Source organism: Staurois parvus, unplaced genomic scaffold (assembly GCF_062004578.1).
Source record: "Staurois parvus isolate SC_StPar_1 unplaced genomic scaffold, SC_StPar_1.0 ptg000575l, whole genome shotgun sequence".
In the NCBI taxonomy this organism is placed as follows: domain Eukaryota; kingdom Metazoa; phylum Chordata; class Amphibia; order Anura; family Ranidae; genus Staurois; species Staurois parvus.
The window spans coordinates 9,087,890-9,104,954 of record NW_028318371.1 but is presented as its reverse complement, the minus strand read 5'-3'; the positions used below and the strand labels follow the sequence as shown (position 1 = coordinate 9,104,954).

Genomic DNA, 17,065 nt, shown 5'->3' with positions numbered 1-17,065 from the left:
ATACCTCCCTGCATTCACTCACTTCTAATGGTGGGCACACATTAGGTTGCACGGTGCCACATGCGCCAATTCCAAGATTGTACAAATGTGTAGATAGTGGTACGCTTGAATAAACATTGTACATAAGTGGTACCCCATATGAAAAAAGGATGACACCAAGTCCAAAATTATCTATCTTGCCACTGCTCCCCATATAGTGTGGGCATCCTGGGGGCTCCCCGTGACTATCTTTTCCCTCGTAAATCTGAAACTTATATGTGTAGCCTGTTGCCCTCTCACAGGTCTTATACATCTTGACCCCATATCTGGCATGCTTGCTGGGGAGAAATTGTTTGAATCCAAGGCGGCTAGAAAAATTAATAAGGGACTCATAACCGCAGATTTTTTGCTGGGGAGTATAGACATCTCAAAAATCAGGGAAAAGGGAATTGGGAAACGTTGGGGAATCCATGTACAGTGTCTAAAAGTGGAGGTGCCACCAGAATGTCTGGAAGGGTGCTACCTAATCAATATGCAAAAAGAGAGGAAGACAAAAGGTGTGCTGCCTTTTTTCTTCCTCTCTTTTTGTTTTTAAATTTGAGTATAGACATCTGCAAATTTTTTGTTAAGGTGATTTAAGAGGGGCAGAATTTTGTGGAGTCGGTCAAATTCAGGGTCACCGCGAGGATGACAGAGTGTATTGTCGTTGACATACATAAAACATATTATACTCTCATATCTATGCCTGGCCATGGCAGCAGAGAATATGGGCAAATGATGAAAGAGGCCTGTGGACCAATTAATTTTTTTTAGTAATGTCCATGTTGAGAGTTAGGCCCCCAAAACATTTTAATTCAGAATCTGTAATGTGTTTCAATGCGAATGGTCTGGCAAGGTTTGAATTTGGGTTGGCGGTGATAAATTGTTCTGCATATAAATTGCTTTGATCCACAATCAATGCACACAGATCTTCCGTGAAAAAAAAGCTCCAAAAAAATCAAGGGTAGTAGTTAAATTTGCTGTTTCCACCTGAATTCCGGGTTGGGCAGTGAATGGGGGAAATACGGGTGCTGCAGAATTTATGGGCTGCCAATCGGGATTTGCAAGCACATCCGGAAGGATACTAGGGGCTCTACGGGCCTGTGTACAAATTCTTGGTGTTGCGGGACAATACTTGTGCTCGCCACCACACCAGCTTGTACTGCACTTATGGGATTTGCCATGTTGCCAAGTCATACTGCAGTGCTGGTATGTGAAAGACCAGGATGTACTAGGCCGTTGGTGCTCACCAGTTCACCAAAAGGTAGCGTGGCACTAGTACTGGTACTCTGCTGCATATGAGAGTCATCAAAATTTACCGGCAAGTGCTAACAGAGATCAGGCCTGATTCTGCCAACACTGCAGTTTTGTGTGCAATATATCAAGTGACAGTGACCTACTGACACTGCACTTGCTGGGGGAGAAGGGGGAGGGGGTAAGTGTAGGGGATAAAAGCAGGTGCTGGCAGGTGCCAGGGCTGATCCCGCTAACGCTGTGTTTTTGGGGACACTATACTAATGTGAACGCTGGTATAGTGCTGATCTGATCAAAGATATTGATCCGTTCCGACACTATACTAGCAATGGAGGTTTATTGTGTATGAGCGTCTTCCTGGCAATCGAGTATTTTGGACTTTATGCTATTAAACATCTCCAGTAAAAAAAATTTAAACTCAAATTTCGTCATAAATTTAGGCCAAAATGTATTCTGCTCCATGTCTTTGCTAAAAAAAAAAATACGTGTAAATTAATTGGTTTACGTGAAAGTTATAGCGTTTAATAATGGCGGTATAAATACTGGAATTTTTTTTCTATATATTATTATTATTATACAGTATTTATATAGCGCTAAAAGGTTTGCTCAGCGCTGTACAATATAGTGGGGGACAGTACATGAGACAATACGGTAACAGAACAAAACACGAGGGGTTTGAGGGCCCTGCTCTTTCAAACTTACAATCTAGGAGGGAGGGGATAGTGGTACAGGAGGAAGTGGCTGTGGGGGATGGAGTGGTGGGAGGACTGGAGGAGATTGGCTATTAGGTGAGGGCGGGGTAGGCTTCCCTGAAGAGATGGGTTTTCAGGGTGCGCCTAAAGATGAGGAGGGTAGGTGACAGTCTGATGGATTGGGGTAGTGAGTTCCAGAGGATGGGGGAAGTCCTGGAGAAGTCCTGCAGTCGGGCGTGGGAGGTGGAGACCAGGGAGCTAGAAAGTAGGAGGTCTTGTGAGGAGCGAAGATTACGGGTAGGGTGGTATTTGGGTATCAGGTCGGTGAGGTAGTTTGGGGCAGCGTTATGAATGGCTTTGTACGTCAATGTTAGTAGTTTGAATTTAATGCATTGTGCAATTGGGAGCCAGTGGAGGGAATGACAGAGGGGGGTGGCAGAAGCGGAGCGGTTGGTGAGGTGGATGAGTCTGGCCGCTGAGTTCAGGATAGACTGAAGCGGGGATAGTCTGCGATGAGGTAGGCTGGTGAGAAGGGAGTTGCAGTAGTCCAGACGTGAGATAATAAGGGAGTGAACGAGTTGTTTAGTAGTGTCTGGGGTTAGGAACGAACGTATTTTGGAGATGTTGCGGAGGTGGAGCCTGCATGATGTTGCGGAGGTGGAGCCTGCATGAGTTTGCCAAAGATTGGACATGGGGTTGAAAGGACAGGTTTGAGTCTAGTGTGACACCTATGTCTTTGGCTTGTGGCCTGGGACTGATGGTGGCGTTGTTGGTCCTGATGGAGAGGGTGGGGGGGGGGATGCATGGGCTGGGGGGAAAATCAGGAGCTCAGTTTTGGAAAGGTTCAATTTGAGGAAATGGAGCGACATCCAGTCTGATATGTCGTTCAGTAGGTGGGTGATACGGGCAGAGACTGAAGGGGTGAGTTGAGGGGTGGAGAGGTAAATTTGCGTGTCATCGGCATAGAGGTGATAGTTGAAGCCGTGGGAGTGTATCAGTTGGCCAAAGGGAGGAGGTGTAGATGGAGAAGAGAAGGGGCCCGATGACAGAGCCTTGGGGGACACCAACAGAGAGGGGGAGAGAGGGGGAGGTGGTAGCGTTATAGGTAACACTGAAGGAGCGTTGGGATAGATAGGAGGAGAGCCAGGAGAGAGCGGAGTCTCTGAGGCCAAGGGAGTGTAGTTTATTAAGGAGGAGGGGGTGGTCGACAGTGTCGAAGGCCGCGGAGATGTCAAGGAGTAAGAGGACTGAGTAGTGGCCATTAGCTTTGGCGGTTAGCAGGTCATTAGTGATTGAGTAGGGCGGTTTCGGTGGAGTGTAGAGGACGAAAGCCAGACTGTAGTGGATCGAGGAGGTTGTTGTCAGTGAGGTGGGCGCTTAGGCGATTGTAGACTAAGCGCTCAAGGAGTTTGGAAGTAAATGGCAGCAGGGAGATGGGTCTAAGATTGTTCAGGTCGGTGGGGTACAGGGAGGGTTTTTTTAGTATGGGGGTGATGTGCGCATGCTTTAGGGGGGGAGGGCAATGCTCCAGTAGAGAGGGAGAGATTGAAGATGTGGGTGAGGGAGCGTAGGATGGAGGAGGAGGGTGACCGGAGGAGTTGTGTGGGGACAGGGTCAAGGGGGCAAGTGGTGAGGTGGGCTTCTGAGAAGACCTTAGTAACCTCCTCAGTGGTAGCAAGGCTGAAGGAGCGGAGTGTTGGGGAGGTTATAGTGTGCGGGACGTTAGGTGTGGTGAACTGAGTAGTGGCCATTAGCTAATATATACTATATTATATAATATATTAGCATATATACTAATATTGGCAGCGATCAGCAACTTATTGGGCAATCAGCGATTTAAAGTAGTGGGACTGCGGGACTACGGTAGACATTCTGACACTGGGGGGGGGGGGACTGACTTGATATCACTGACTGATTAGTGCTAAAAAAAAAAGCACTGACACTGTACTAATGGCACTGAGCAGGAAAGGGTTAACATTAGAGAGCGTTCAAAGGATTAACTGTGTGATGGGAGTGCTTTACTAGAGGGCGGGGGTGCTTCACTGTAAAACACACTGATCAGGATGGCTGTGCTCTTCTTCTCCTTGAGAAGAGAAGATTAAGGGGGATATGATCTCCATGTATAATACATAAGGGGGGATATGATCTCCATGTATAATACATAAGGGGGGATATGATCTCCATGTATAATACATAAGGGGGGGATATGATCTCCATGTATAATACATAAGGGGGGATATGATCTCCATGTATAATACATAAGGGGGGATATGATCTCCATGTATAATACATAAGGGGGATATGATCACCATGTATAATACATAAGGGGGATATGATCTTCATGTATAATACATAAGGGGGGATATGATCTCCATGTATAATACATAAGGGGGGATATAATCTCCATGTATAATACATAAGGGGGGATATGATCTCCATGTATAATACATAAAGGGGGATATGATCTCATTGTATAATACATAAGGGGAGATATGATCTCCATGTATAATACATAAGGGGGGATATGATCTCCATGTATAATACATAAGGTGGATATGATCACCATGTATAATACATAAGGGGGATATGATCTCCATGTATAATACATAAGGGGGGGATATGATCTCCATGTATAATACATAAGGGGGGATATGATCACCATGTATAATACATAAGGGGGGGATATGATCTCCATGTATAATACATAAGGGGGGATATGATCTCCATGTATAATACATAAGGGGGGATATGATCTCCATGTATAATACATAAGGGGGATATGATCTCCATGTATAATACATAAGGGGGATATGATCTCCATGTATAATACATAAGGGGGGATATGATCTCCATGTATAATACATAAGGGGGGATATGATCATCATGTATAATACATAAGGGGGGATATGATCTCCATGTATAATACATAAGGGGGATATGATCTCCATGTATAATACATAAGGGGGGATATGATCACCATGTATAATACATAAGGGGGGATATGATCTCCATATATAATACATAAGGGGGGATATGATCACCATGTATAATACATAAGGGGGGATATGATCTCCATGTATAATACATAAGGGGGGATATGATCTCCATGTATAATACATAAGGGGGGATATGATCTCCATGTATAATACATAAGGGGGATATGATCTCCATGTATAATACATAAGGGGGGATATGATCACCATGTATAATACATAAGGGGGGATATGATCTCCATGTATAATACATAAGGGGGGATATGATCACCATGTATAATACATAAGGGGGGATATGATCTCCATGTATAATACATAAGGGGGGATATGATCTCCATGTATAATACATAAGGGGGGATATGATCTCCATGTATAATACATAAGGGGGGATATGATCTCCATGTATAATACATAAGGGGGATATGATCGCCATGTATAATACATAAGGGGGATATGATCTCCATGTATAATACATAAGGGGGGATATGATCTCCATGTATAATACATAAGGGGTTATATAATCTCCATGTATAATACATAAGGGGGGATATGATCTCCATGTATAATACATAAGGGGGGGATATGATCTCCATGTATAATACATAAGGGGGGGATATGATCTCCATGTATAATACATAAGGGGGATATAATCTCCATGTATAATACATAAGGGGGGATATAATCTCCATGTATAATACATAAGGGGGGATATGATCTCCATGTATAATACATAAGGGGGGATATGATCTCCATGTATAATACATAAGGGGGGGATATGATCTCCATGTATAATACATAAGGGGGGATATGATCTCCATGTATAATACATAAGGGGGATATGTTCACCAGCTCAGTGGATTGCTGTAGGAAAGTCCTGGATTCTTTCTTGGATACACAGAATATAACTGGATAACATTTATAGGTAAATTAGATTCAGGGAATATCCGATTGCCTCTCGGGGGATCAAGAAGCAGTTTTTTTCCCCTGCAGGAGAAAATTGGATCATGCTTTGCTGTTTTTTTTTTTTGCCTTCCTCTGGATCAATTGTGGGTGTAGGATTATAACCTTTTTTGGTTGAACTGGATGGACTTTTGTTTTTTTCAGCCAGACTAACTATGTAACTATGTAGCTATGTTTAAGTTTTTATTTATTTTTTATTATTATCATTTTGTTTAATATATTTTTTTAAGGGTTAGAGGGTTAAGGTTAGGGGTAAATTATTGCTTATCATTACAAAGTATTTATCTATGATTATTTTTATTTACATTTGCATTTATTTTACATGTATGTATTCATTTATTATTATTATTAACCCTTACAGAAAATATATAAATAATAAGAAAATAATAAATAAAACACTAACCCCAACCCAAACCCTAATCCTAACCCTAACCTTAACTCTAACCCCTTACCCTAAAAAAAACAAACAAAACAATAATAAATTAATAATAAAAATTAAAAAAGAAATAAAAGCTGATGGAAAAGCTGAAGCAGAAAAACCTTGCAACAAATGATGCAACAGATGATATTTTTCTCTGTTGGGTAAAGAACTCCAAAGCTCAAAAACTGCTAAAACATGGTTGAATATGCGTGAAAAACGCTACGCTCAGATTTCCCTTTATACCCCCCTTAGTGCCCCCACCCCCCAACCATCTGTCACAGAGAATCAAACATGACATCACAGCAATATCTCTTCTGATATTTTATTGGTGAATTTATACAGATATATGGACCATCACCCAGATTTACTGACATATTCTTTATATAACATGGAATATAGAATACATCAAAAAAGAAGAAATGTAAAGGGTTAAAAGTCATTTTTTCTTTATACCATCACATCTTATCAACGACAGCAATACCATGACATCAGAAACAGCGATAACTAACAAATATCATCCCCGATCTTATTACAGACTGCATGGTTTACGTGGTTTTTAGCCACAGTCCCATTGACTTCTATAAAGTACGCATTTTGCGGTGTTTTCTGAAAGATGCGGAATGCAGGATTTTTTATGTGCTTCCAGAAAACGCAGCAAAAATGGACAATCTAATAGAGGTCTATAGGACTGCAGCTAAAAACACATGTATAATTCACGTACACCGCGCATACACGCGCACTGCGGCTAATACGCATGTATAATTCATGTAACCGCGCATACACCCGCGCTGCGGCTAATACGCATGTATAATTCACGTAAACCGCGCATACACCCGCGCTGCGGCTAATACGTATGTATAATTCACGTAAACCGCGCATACTCCCGCGCTGCGGCTAATACGCATGTATAATTCATGTAACCATGCATACACCCGCGCTGCGGATAATACGCATGTATAATTCACGTAAACCGCGCATACACGCGCGCTGCGGCTAATACGTATGTATAATTCACGTAAACCGCGCATACACCCGCACCGCGGCTAATACGCATGTATAATTCACGTAAACCGCGCATACTCCCGCGCTGCGGCTAATACGCATGTATAATTCACGTAAACCGCGCATACACCCGCACCGCGGCTAATACGCATGTATAATTCACGTAAACCGCGCATACACCCGCACTGCGGCTAAATCGCAGCACGACAATGTGGGCGCGGCCTAAGTATCTCCCCACATGTCTCTGATCTGTACACCTAAATGTACCTAAACTCCAAGCGGTTTCCAGTTTTGGATAGAGGGGTGATGGGGTAGAGCCTCTGGCGGGTGTTTATTTCTGTCTCTTCCCCCTGTAGAGATTCTCCCTCTCTATTTCTCCTGCTGACCACTGACACACAAAGTGTAGGAAATCAAATATTTTATGGCTGTCATTGGAACAGGAGATGAGGGGAAACCTTCCCGTGGGGACACGTGTTCTGGGGACACCTATCTAAGAGGAGATTTTCTCTGACCCTGGAGAGATTTCCTCTCACTTCTGGTGTCTCTGGGAACAGGACGTGAAAGAAAATCTCCCCAGCGGAGCACAGACAGTATAAAAACTGACTGGGCTCCTGACCCTTTCTTACTCTATCAAAACAAAGAAAAACAAAAAAAAAAAAACAGATTTATATATTATAATAAAATGCTGAAACCCACAATTCATAATAATAAAGTGTTACTAACCCCACATCAGTACAATCAGTCTGTAGATGCAGTAAATCATGCTTGTTATACTCTCTGTGGAACCTAAGGGGTTAATCCTCTGCATTGTGTAAAAAGGCTGTTTGATCCTGTCTTCTCCGATCCTCCCCTTCTTCCGCTGTCCCCAACTTATCTTCTGATAGAACAGAGACATGGGAGCAAGCTGCACATGCTCAATTTGCTGTATATTGCTAGAAGTTTTTTTTTTCTTGGGAGAGTGCATGTGATCAGCACAGGGCCAATCAGCACTGTCCAGACAGAGGGTCAGGGGTTCTGCATCCTCCTAGAGCACAATGAAAACTCCTCCTACAAGCTTTAACCAGTGCTCTGCTGGGCACTGATAGAAGTCTCAAGACTGATTTATACTGCTGATGAGAAAATGTATTTAGCAGTTTATATTTACTAAAATAATTGCATTTCCATGTTGTGTGTGCTGTGGGAGACCAGATATAGTGAATGCAGGGTCTGGGGAGAGCAGATATAGTGAATGCAGGGTCCGGGGAGAGCGGATATAATGAATGCAGGGTCCGGGGAGACTAGATATAGTGAATGCAGGGCCCAGGGAGACCAGATATAGTGAATGCAGGGTCCAGGGAAAGGGGATATAGTTAATGCGGGGTCCGGGGAGAGCGGATATAGTGAATGCAGGGTCTGGGGAGAGCGGATATAGTAAATGCGGGGTCCGGGGAGACCAGATATAGTGAATGAAGGGTCCGGGGAGAGTGGATATAGTGAATGCAGGGTCCGGGGAGAGCGGATATAGTGAATGCGGGGTCCGGGATGACCAGATATAGTGAATGAAGGGTCCGGGGAGAGTGGATATAGTGAATGCAGGGTCCGGGGAGAGCGGATATAGTGGATGCAGGGTCCGGGGAGAGCAGATATAGTGAATGCAGGGTCCGGGGAGAGCGGATATAATGAATGCAGGGTCCGGGGAGAGCAGATATAGTAAATGCAGGGTCCGGGGAGAGCGGATATAGTGAATGCAGGGTCCGGGGAGACCAGATATAGTGAATGCAGGGTCCGGGGAGAGCGGATATAGTGAATGCGGGGTCCGGGGAGAGCAGATATAGTGAATGCGGGGACCGGGGAGAGCGGATATAGTAAATGCGGGGTCCGGGGAGAGCGGATATAGTGAATGCAGGGTCCGGGGAGACCAGATATAGTGAATGTAGGGTCCGGGGAGACCAGATATAGTGAATGCAGGGTCCAGGGAGAGCGGATATAGTGAATGCGGGGTCCGGGGAGAGCGGATATAGGGAATGCAGGGTCCGGGGAGAGCGGATATAGTGAATGCAGGGTCCGGGGAGAGCGGATATAGTGAATGCAGGGTCCGGGGAGAGCGGATATAGTGAATGCAGGGTCCGGGGTTTAGTAACACTTTAAATTTAACCTTAACCCCTAACCTTAACATAACCTCTAAAACTGACCATACACTATACAATCTGATTGTGCAATCTCTGTTAGATCTGCCATCAGCTATGTAGTGTAAGTACTTGCCTGGATATAATTTGAATGGATCATTTATGTATCTCCTTATATTTTTGTAAATCTAAAGCTAACCATACACTATGGAACCAAATCTTCTTTAGCTTTACCAAAATGTTGTAATATGAAGATAAACTTAAATGATCCTTTAAATTAGTTGAAATCTGGCAGACCCGTATACTACACAGCTGATGGGAGATCTAAAGGTTATTGTACAATCAGATTGTATAGTGTGTGGTCATCCTAATGCTAAATAACCCCCCCCCCCAAATCTTGCCTTGTTGGGTGTGGAAGTGATGGAGGACACTCTCCTCGGCTGAGATCTACCAGATCTACCGACTGAAGAAATATATTATCTCTACAAACAGTGTCATCCTATGAACCAGATTCACATTTCTCAGCAGATTTCACCAGATTCAGGTCAGATTTCCTGTCATATGATCATTTTACACGTCTCCTGACCCCCCCAGAGATCTTTATATGACCTTTTATTACCCATAACCCGGCATGGAGGGGCTCAGTGAAGGTGGTGGTGAAGGTGTGGAGGTGTCTGATGGGGTCACACAGATCATAAAAGGACAGCTGCCCGGCCTCATAATCCACATAGATCCTGACTCTATCAGGGGGGGTAGATATGAGGATTGGTTTATCATCATGTAATAGATAACACCCACTGTTATACTTCCACAAACCCCAGGACTTGTTATTATTTCCAATCCCTGACTGCCCTCCTCCTCCTCCCCTCTCTATACTGGGATAACACATCCCGACTATGCAACGTTCTCCCTCACTGACATCCACTTCCCAGTAATGTCGCCCCGAGGAAAAACTCCGACTGCTTAATACCTGTTCCCAGTACTGAAATCTCTCTGGTGTTTCTGGACGATTCTGCTCTATATCTGACCAGGATGCAGTTTTCATGTCATCTGATATCTGTAGATAATTATTAGCTGTGTTCACATCCAGTAATAAGTCTGAAGCTTCCTGTATATTGAAGCATACATTTCCCCCTTTTATCATATCAGATATCCCTGTGTGTAATGTGTGTGAGATTCCAGCCACATCCAGATCCCCTCCATCATGGAGGAGTCTATCATGTCTCTCTCTGTCCTCATCATCTCCCTCCTCAGTATCACACAAGTCCCCTGTGTCTGATTCCTGGAGGACAGTCAGGGGGTCGGTCATGTTACACAGCTCCTCAATGTCCCCCATCTTCCTGGACAGATCCTTCTTCTTTATCTCCAGTTGATGGATCATCTCAGACAATGGACATGAAAGCCGCTCTTCCTGGCTGGCGATCTCCCTCAGGACTCTCTTCTCCAGGTCCTCCAGTTGTCTCCTGAGCTCTATGAACAGGGCAGTGACTCTCTCTGTTAGACCAGCTGATTTTTCTTGTACTTTTCCCTTACGTTCCTGCAGACTCTGGACTCTTTTCTCCGTCTTCTCTGTCTCTGTCATCAGTTTCTGCAGAACATTTCTCAGTTTCTGTTTCTTCTTCTCAGAAGCCTCATCCAGAGTCTCCACTTTGTGTCCCTGGTGTGCTCCAGCCAAACTGCAGGACACACAGATACAGGCGGCATCTACAGCACAGTAATATTTAAGAAGTTTCCTATGGATGGCGCATTTTCTGTTCTCCATGGAAGTGGTGGGGTCAGTTAGGACATGTTCTGGTGACTTGCTGTGGATTCTCAGGTGATTATCACACAGAGAAGCTTCACACAACAGACAGGATCTAACAGCGGGTACAGGAGAGTGAATGCAGTAAGTACAGAAGATTCCAGTCTTCTTCTCTTCTGGCTGAGTAGACCGGAAGGTCTCCACTGTGTTACGTAGTGTGATGTTCCTCTGCAGCGTAGGACGACTCCTAAACCTTTCTCTGCACTGAGGACATGAGTAGGATTCAGACCCTTCTTCTTTTTCCAGTGCGCGACTAATACAGACCCGGCAGAATTTGTGTCCACAGGTCAGGTATACAGGATCTTTATAGATGTCCATACAGATGGAACAGTTCAGCTCCTCTCTCAGATCAGTAGACGCCATCGCTGACAGCAGAAGAGAGAAATGACAATGGAAGTCGCAGAAACCAGAGGACACGTCTCACATTTTTCTGCACAGGGTGGGACTGAACTGGTCTTGCAACTTATAACTGCAGGAAGTATGAAAAAAGTAAATGTCTAGAAATTAAAGTGATATTTCCATACACAGGAATGTTCTGGTCACACGCTGTAGTGACTGTTAGACTTGTTTTCATTTTTTGAAATAAGAACTTCACACAAAACACAAATCTGAGCAATTAATGCAGAGCCAGTAGTTATTTATATGATGATGTGTTATAGTTGTTCTGTGTAAAAGAAGTCAACGGACAACTTCTCATTGAGGCCCTGTTCATACCTGTGCGTGGAAGAAACGTGCGCAGAAACTCGCAAAAAACACACTAAAACATGCAACGTGCTTGTGGTACCATTGTCTCCTAATGGCACCCGAATGGGGGGAACAGTCTTGCATTGTCCACTAACAAAACACATGAAAAACATGCAAAGATGCACATTAAAAAATGGGCACCAAAATTTGCTACATGAGGTTCTTCAGCACATTCTTGGAGCGAGGGATTCAAATGAATGGTGCTGCTACACAAACGCACTGATAAAAGCACAAGAAAGCAACATGGTGTCAAACGTCGTGTAGTGTCAAACGGGGCCTTAGGAAGTTGTTTTTTACCCTTTCGGTGCCAGAGACATTTTTGCATTTTGTGTACACATGCTTAAAAAATAATTTTAGGCCTGAAGATTACATAAACCCCCCAACCCCCCCCCCCCCCCCCAAAAAAAAATCTTTTCTGAAATTAGAAACCCTAGAAAATAAAATGGTGGTTATTTTTAATTTTTCATGTCACACAATATTACCGCAGAGGTCTAGGTAACGTAACATGTCATGAAAAAATACACTAAAGTTAATTTTTAGGGCACACAAACGCAGTATATTTCCCAAATTTTTGGTAAAATATGTAGCACCCTCCTAGATAGCTAGGGGGAGCTAGAGTAGGTTTTTTCAGTTAGGAAGGCTGAATAGCAGTCTGGGCTGAGTTAGAAGGGGTTATTAGAGGTCACAGCTGAGAGGCTCTGCAGGCCAGCCCTCTGAGACTTCCCCCTGCGCTAGACCTTTGGAGAAAGTTCTAGAAGCAGTGGGAGGATGTGAGAGTTGGCTGATCTGCAGTTTTGAGGGATCCTGGTCAATCCCCAACTGGAGGCTTGGCAAGGGACCAGGGCAACCTTTAAAAGTGACAGAGTCTGCTCAGCATCAGGAGAGTTCAGGTGGAAGAGGATGAGGAAGTAGGCTGGAGTGCAGGAGGCTGAGAGGGAGCCCAGGCTGGAAGGGGCTCACCTTCGGGCATGATATTAGAGAAGAGGAAAGCTTGGAACTTCACTGGCCCCCAGAGCGAGGACCACCTGTGCAGCAGGGAAGGAGCGGCCCAACTAGAAGGCCTGGTAGCAGCCACCGACCCATTAGTAGCACAGAAGGACTAAGTGAGTACACCTACACATCCTGGGCCATAAAGGGGAGAGAGCATTTGGGTGGGAAACCTAACTCGCTCTGTACCTGGGACTGTTAACCCTTTCAGTAGCAGCTACTGGATCCCCTGTCCAGGGATTCCTCCAGACAGCCAGATAGAGGAGCATCTGGGGTTGGAGAGATACACTGGGAGATGCTAGCTAGCTCTCCAGAAGAGGATTTTTTGCTGTTCAGACTTGTATTATAGTTCAGGAAGTTTGTCCTCAGTTCATCAATTCTATTGGGCATCTCGTATACCCCTTACCCTATCCAAGTTACAATCCCCTAAGAAACTCTAAAAACCAAGCTCAAGGACTGGTTACTGACTCCTGGATACAAGTCTAAAATGGAAATGCATGTTGCCTGGCTGTGCAGTACTATAGGGGACCAAACCTTGGCAACTTTTAAGGGGGCAATGCTACAAATATAAAAGATTAGGTTGCACTGTGTAAATGGATACCCAACATGTCAAACCTTAAATTTGCGTGCGGTCGTGAAAAGGCAATCAACGTCAGTATCCTATATTTGCCATAGGCAACACACAGTGTAGTGTTACAGAGGAGGTCTGGTGCTTAAAATATTGTTCTCACTCCGACCTGTGTGGTGATATGTAACATAAGTATTGCAAATGGCATCCCCAAAGCTTGTGTTTACGTTCATACATGCATATATGTGAAAGTGGGGGGCCTCAAACAATTGTTTGAGGATTTTATGTGCTTGGGTGTAACTTTAATTTTTTACAATTAAAAAAAAAATGTTTGTTTTACTTAACTTTTTTTCATCCCATAGGGGATAAAAAGTCCCCTATGTGATGATTTATAAGTGACAGGTTCTCTTTAATTAGACCCTGGATGCCTCCCCTGTGCTCCACTGAATGTAATGCAATTCACATCGTACTGCATTACATTAATTCCCATTCAGGCTGGCCGGGAACACAGAGAGGCGGACCTGAAAAGTGACATCAAACATGTCGCTTTCTGGGTCAGCAACAAGGAGGGGAGGAGAATGGATGTCGCCACCCACCATGTCGGTCCCGGGCACACAGATGGGAAGATGCAGCCCAGGATACATGGCGGGGGTGGCGCCATTATCGGGTGTTGTGTAGAAGCAATTGGGTGGTAGCAGAGCCATGCGAATGCTTCCACCTGACAGGCAGGAGTATACTTGTCAGATTTACACACAATCCAGGTGGCTGTAGCCACCAGGAATTATCAGCACCTGTGGTAGTGAGCCCTTGTAGATACTCAACTTGGGGTTCCCCAGGGCGCGGAGTCTAAGCCCCAGCCTGATTCTGCACCAGAGCTCCTGATGGTGGGGATGGACTTGCAACAAGCTGGGACCAGGTCATGGCCCCCGGGTATGCCCAGATGAAGATGAGGAGACCGCTCGCGGGAGCAGAGTACAATGGGAGGAGACAAACGGAAATCAGACTAGCTGAGGTCGGGGCTGGCGGAAAACAAGCACAGTCAGAGAACGAAGCCAGGGACGGTACACAAGTAGTCCATGCAGGATACAGGCAATAGCAACACACAGGAGCTCCGACAACTAGGAAGTTGCTCAGGCATAGTGGCCTAGACTGAGCATGTCTTATAAAGGCAGGCAAACAAGGAAGCGGGCCAGGAAGTGATGGAAGGGAAGTAAATAAAACCCAGAGATGACGCCCATAGGTGAGCACAGACAAACACACATGTGAAAGGGATCAGGAACAGCATTGCAGCAAGGAGGTAAGAACACAAACAAGAAACTGCAGGCTAACTTGTGACAGCATCGCTATGTAAAAGCTAAAATAAATGGCCAAAAATTGAAATGTCTTTTAGACATAGGAGCTCAACTTAGTGTCACAGGTTTGAAATGACCTATTCCATCAAATGCAGCAGTTTGTACAGTTGTTGGGTTCAATGGGAAAGGTGATTCGTATGCTACAAAATGTAAAAATGTGTCTTTTGAAATTCCAGGTTGTCACAAACTGAAATTGACATTTGGTACTTTCAAGGTGCAGAGAACATTGGTACAGACATTTTGTCTCAAAGAGGGTGGATACTTGACTTGGCTAATGTCATCGTTTGGCAAGGCCCTGCTAATCGCAAGCCTGCGGTAATTGACCCAGCAGATTATTGTGAAGTCGGCAGCATGTGTTTGACGGAAACAATTGATGCTGTCTATAAATGGCCACATATGGGAGATAATTTGGAATTGAAACAGCTGGTACAATCATACAAAAAACTTTGGGGTCAAGGTAAAAGCAGGACTATTTAAAGAAATTGAAGTAGATATTCAAGGCAGAGACCAACCCCCCCCGCCCCCCCATTAAAGCAACACAAGTTACCACCAGAATCCGATGAACCTGTATCAGTAATTATAGAAGAATTATTGGAGCAGGGAATCATCAGGAAAGCTAATAATCCCCTATGGGTAGTGGCTAAGCGGGATAACCCTAGTGCATACAGATTACTGATAGAGCTAAGAATGCTAAATACACTCCTAGTCGTACGCCTATTGTAGCAGAAACTCCAGACTTCATGTCGCAAAAGTGTACTTAATGTTGCAAATGAATTTTTCAGTATTAAATAGGCTATGAGTTGCCAATACAAATTTTCCTTTGTTCACCGGAACGTCCAATATGGTTCCCAGCGCCTTCCTCAAGGATTTCACTCTTCTCCGTCTACAGTTCATCAGGTATTAGCAAATGTTTTATGTAAATTCTCTAGACCAGTGGTGGGCAACCTTTTTTTTCAACTGAGCCAAATCTCGCCAAAACCACGATTGAAATTTATTTTGAGAGCCACATTTTTAACACTGAAAATACATCCCCCATATAGTAATTCATCCCCTATAGTAATTCATCCCCCATATAGTAATTCATCCCCCATATAGTAATTCATCCCCCATAGTAATTCATCCCCCATATAGTAATTCATCCCCCATAGTAATTCATCCCCCATATAGTAATTCATCCCCCATAGTAATTCATCCCCCATAGTAATTCATCCCTCATATAGTAATTCATCCCCCATAGTAATTCATCCCCCATATAGTAATTCATCCCCCATAGTAATTCATCCCCCATATAGTAATTCATCCCCCATATAGTAATTCATCCCCCATAGTAATTCATCCCCCATATAGTAATTCATCCCCTCATAGTAATTCATCCCCCATATAGTAATTCATCCCCCATAGTAATTCATCCCCCATATACTAATTCATCCCCCATAGTAATTCATCCCCCATATAGTAATTCATCCCCCATATAGTAATTCATACCCCATAGTAATTCATCCCCCATATAGTAATTCATCCCCTCATAGTAATTCATCCCCCATATAGTAATTCATCCCCCATAGTAATTCATCCCCCATAGTAATTCATCCCCCATATAGTAATTCATCCCCCCTATAGTAATTCATCCCCCATATAGTAATTCATCCCCCCTATAGTAATTCATTCCCCATATTGTGTCAATTCACTTACCTTTGCTCCGCGCGTTCCTCTCGCCGTGTTCCCGCGCCGTTCCGGTCTTCAGGGCGGACTGCGAGAGAAGAGTTTGTCACGCTGCCCCGCCTACATCCTGGCTGCCCCGCCTACATCCTGACAGCCAATGTTTGCCACGCTCTGCGGGCCATAGTTTGCCCATTGCTGGGCTAGCTGCAGAGTCCTGACTTTTGGGGCGGCCGCCCGAGAGGAGGGAGGGGAGCGGGCGCCCGGCACACAGAAGAGCCGCATTAAAACGTGTAAAGAGCCGCATGTGGCTCGCGAGCCGCGGCTTGCCGACCACTGCTCTAGACGAACCCAATATGTAGATGACATTCTGCTTATGACTGAAAATCAGACGGAGCACATGACCCTTTTGGCAGAACTCATATAGCAAATGCAGCACTGAGTATAGGGTATTAGAACTAGTACACATAGATATAAGGTGTGTTGGTCAATAATAAATGAAAATTCGA

At 44.4% G+C, this 17,065-nt stretch overlaps 1 protein-coding gene across 1 annotated transcript; it reads right to left on the bottom strand.

The window, feature by feature from the left end:
• Positions 1–6,646: 6,646 nt before the first annotated feature.
• LOC149450423 (E3 ubiquitin-protein ligase TRIM39-like) lies at positions 6,647–11,652 on the bottom strand. Its single transcript, XM_089692108.1, has one exon. It carries the CDS (start codon positions 11,607–11,609, stop codon positions 10,011–10,013), a length of 1,599 nt encoding a protein of 532 aa, XP_089548234.1. The 5' UTR covers positions 11,610–11,652; the 3' UTR covers positions 6,647–10,010.
• Positions 11,653–17,065: the final 5,413 nt, after the last annotated feature.